The 675-nt window shown below is 63.3% G+C and overlaps 1 protein-coding gene across 1 annotated transcript in view; it reads left to right on the top strand.

Moving 5' to 3' along the window:
• The window catches only part of F751_5470 (AP2-like ethylene-responsive transcription factor ANT), a gene marked incomplete at both ends in the record, with an annotated part of 5,893 nt that overhangs the window by 3,244 nt on the left and 1,974 nt on the right, over positions 1-675 (top strand). The window contains one exon of the mRNA XM_011403865.1: positions 1-233. This exon is cut by the window's left edge and continues 142 nt beyond it. Coding sequence (XP_011402167.1) covers positions 1-233 — 233 coding nt within the window. The remainder of the gene's footprint in view (positions 234-675) is intronic.

The following is a 675-nucleotide window of genomic DNA, read 5'->3' on the forward strand; positions in this document are numbered from 1 at the left end:
GCCGCCACCTGCGCGGCCAGTCGGCGCACGGCCTGCTGACCGCGCTGGTAACCCAGGACCTGATGTCGACGCCGCCGGAGCCGGCGGCGCCAGTGGGGCCTGAGGTAGGCGGCGCCGAGGGCGGGCAGGCAGGGGGGACCATGCGCGGCGTCAGCCGCGAGAAGTGGAGCCTGTTCTGGGACGCCTACGTGGACCGGCGGGAGTCCAGCACCATGCTGGACGGCTTCAAGCAGGTGCTCGGGGGAAGTTCAAGGGTTTCAAGGATGTTTGGATGTGGTGGAGCGGCACACTGGTGGAGTCCATGATGTCTGGGAGGGTGTCATCCTTGCAGGTGCCGTGTGGGTAGTCTTGATGTCTTTGGCAGCTGTGCTTTTTCATGCAGGAAAGACAGCCGTGCAGTCTCCCTTGCCCCTGCATTCTATCTCGGGCCCAGCCGTCCCCGCCTTCAAGCAGGTGCTCGGGGGAAGTTCAAGGGTTTCAAGGATGTTTGGATGTGGTGGAGCGGCACACTGGTGGAGTCCATGATGTCTGGGAGGGTGTCATCCTTGCAGGTGCCGTGTGGGTAGTCTTGATGTCTTTGGCAGCTGTGCTTTTCATGCAGGAAAGACAGCCGTGCAGTCTCCCTTGCCCCTGCATTCTATCTCGGGCCCAGCGTCCCCGCCTAAACACCCCCCC

Source organism: Auxenochlorella protothecoides, assembly GCF_000733215.1.
Source record: "Auxenochlorella protothecoides strain 0710 unplaced genomic scaffold scaffold64, whole genome shotgun sequence".
Classification (NCBI taxonomy): Eukaryota; Viridiplantae; Chlorophyta; class Trebouxiophyceae; order Chlorellales; family Chlorellaceae; genus Auxenochlorella; species Auxenochlorella protothecoides.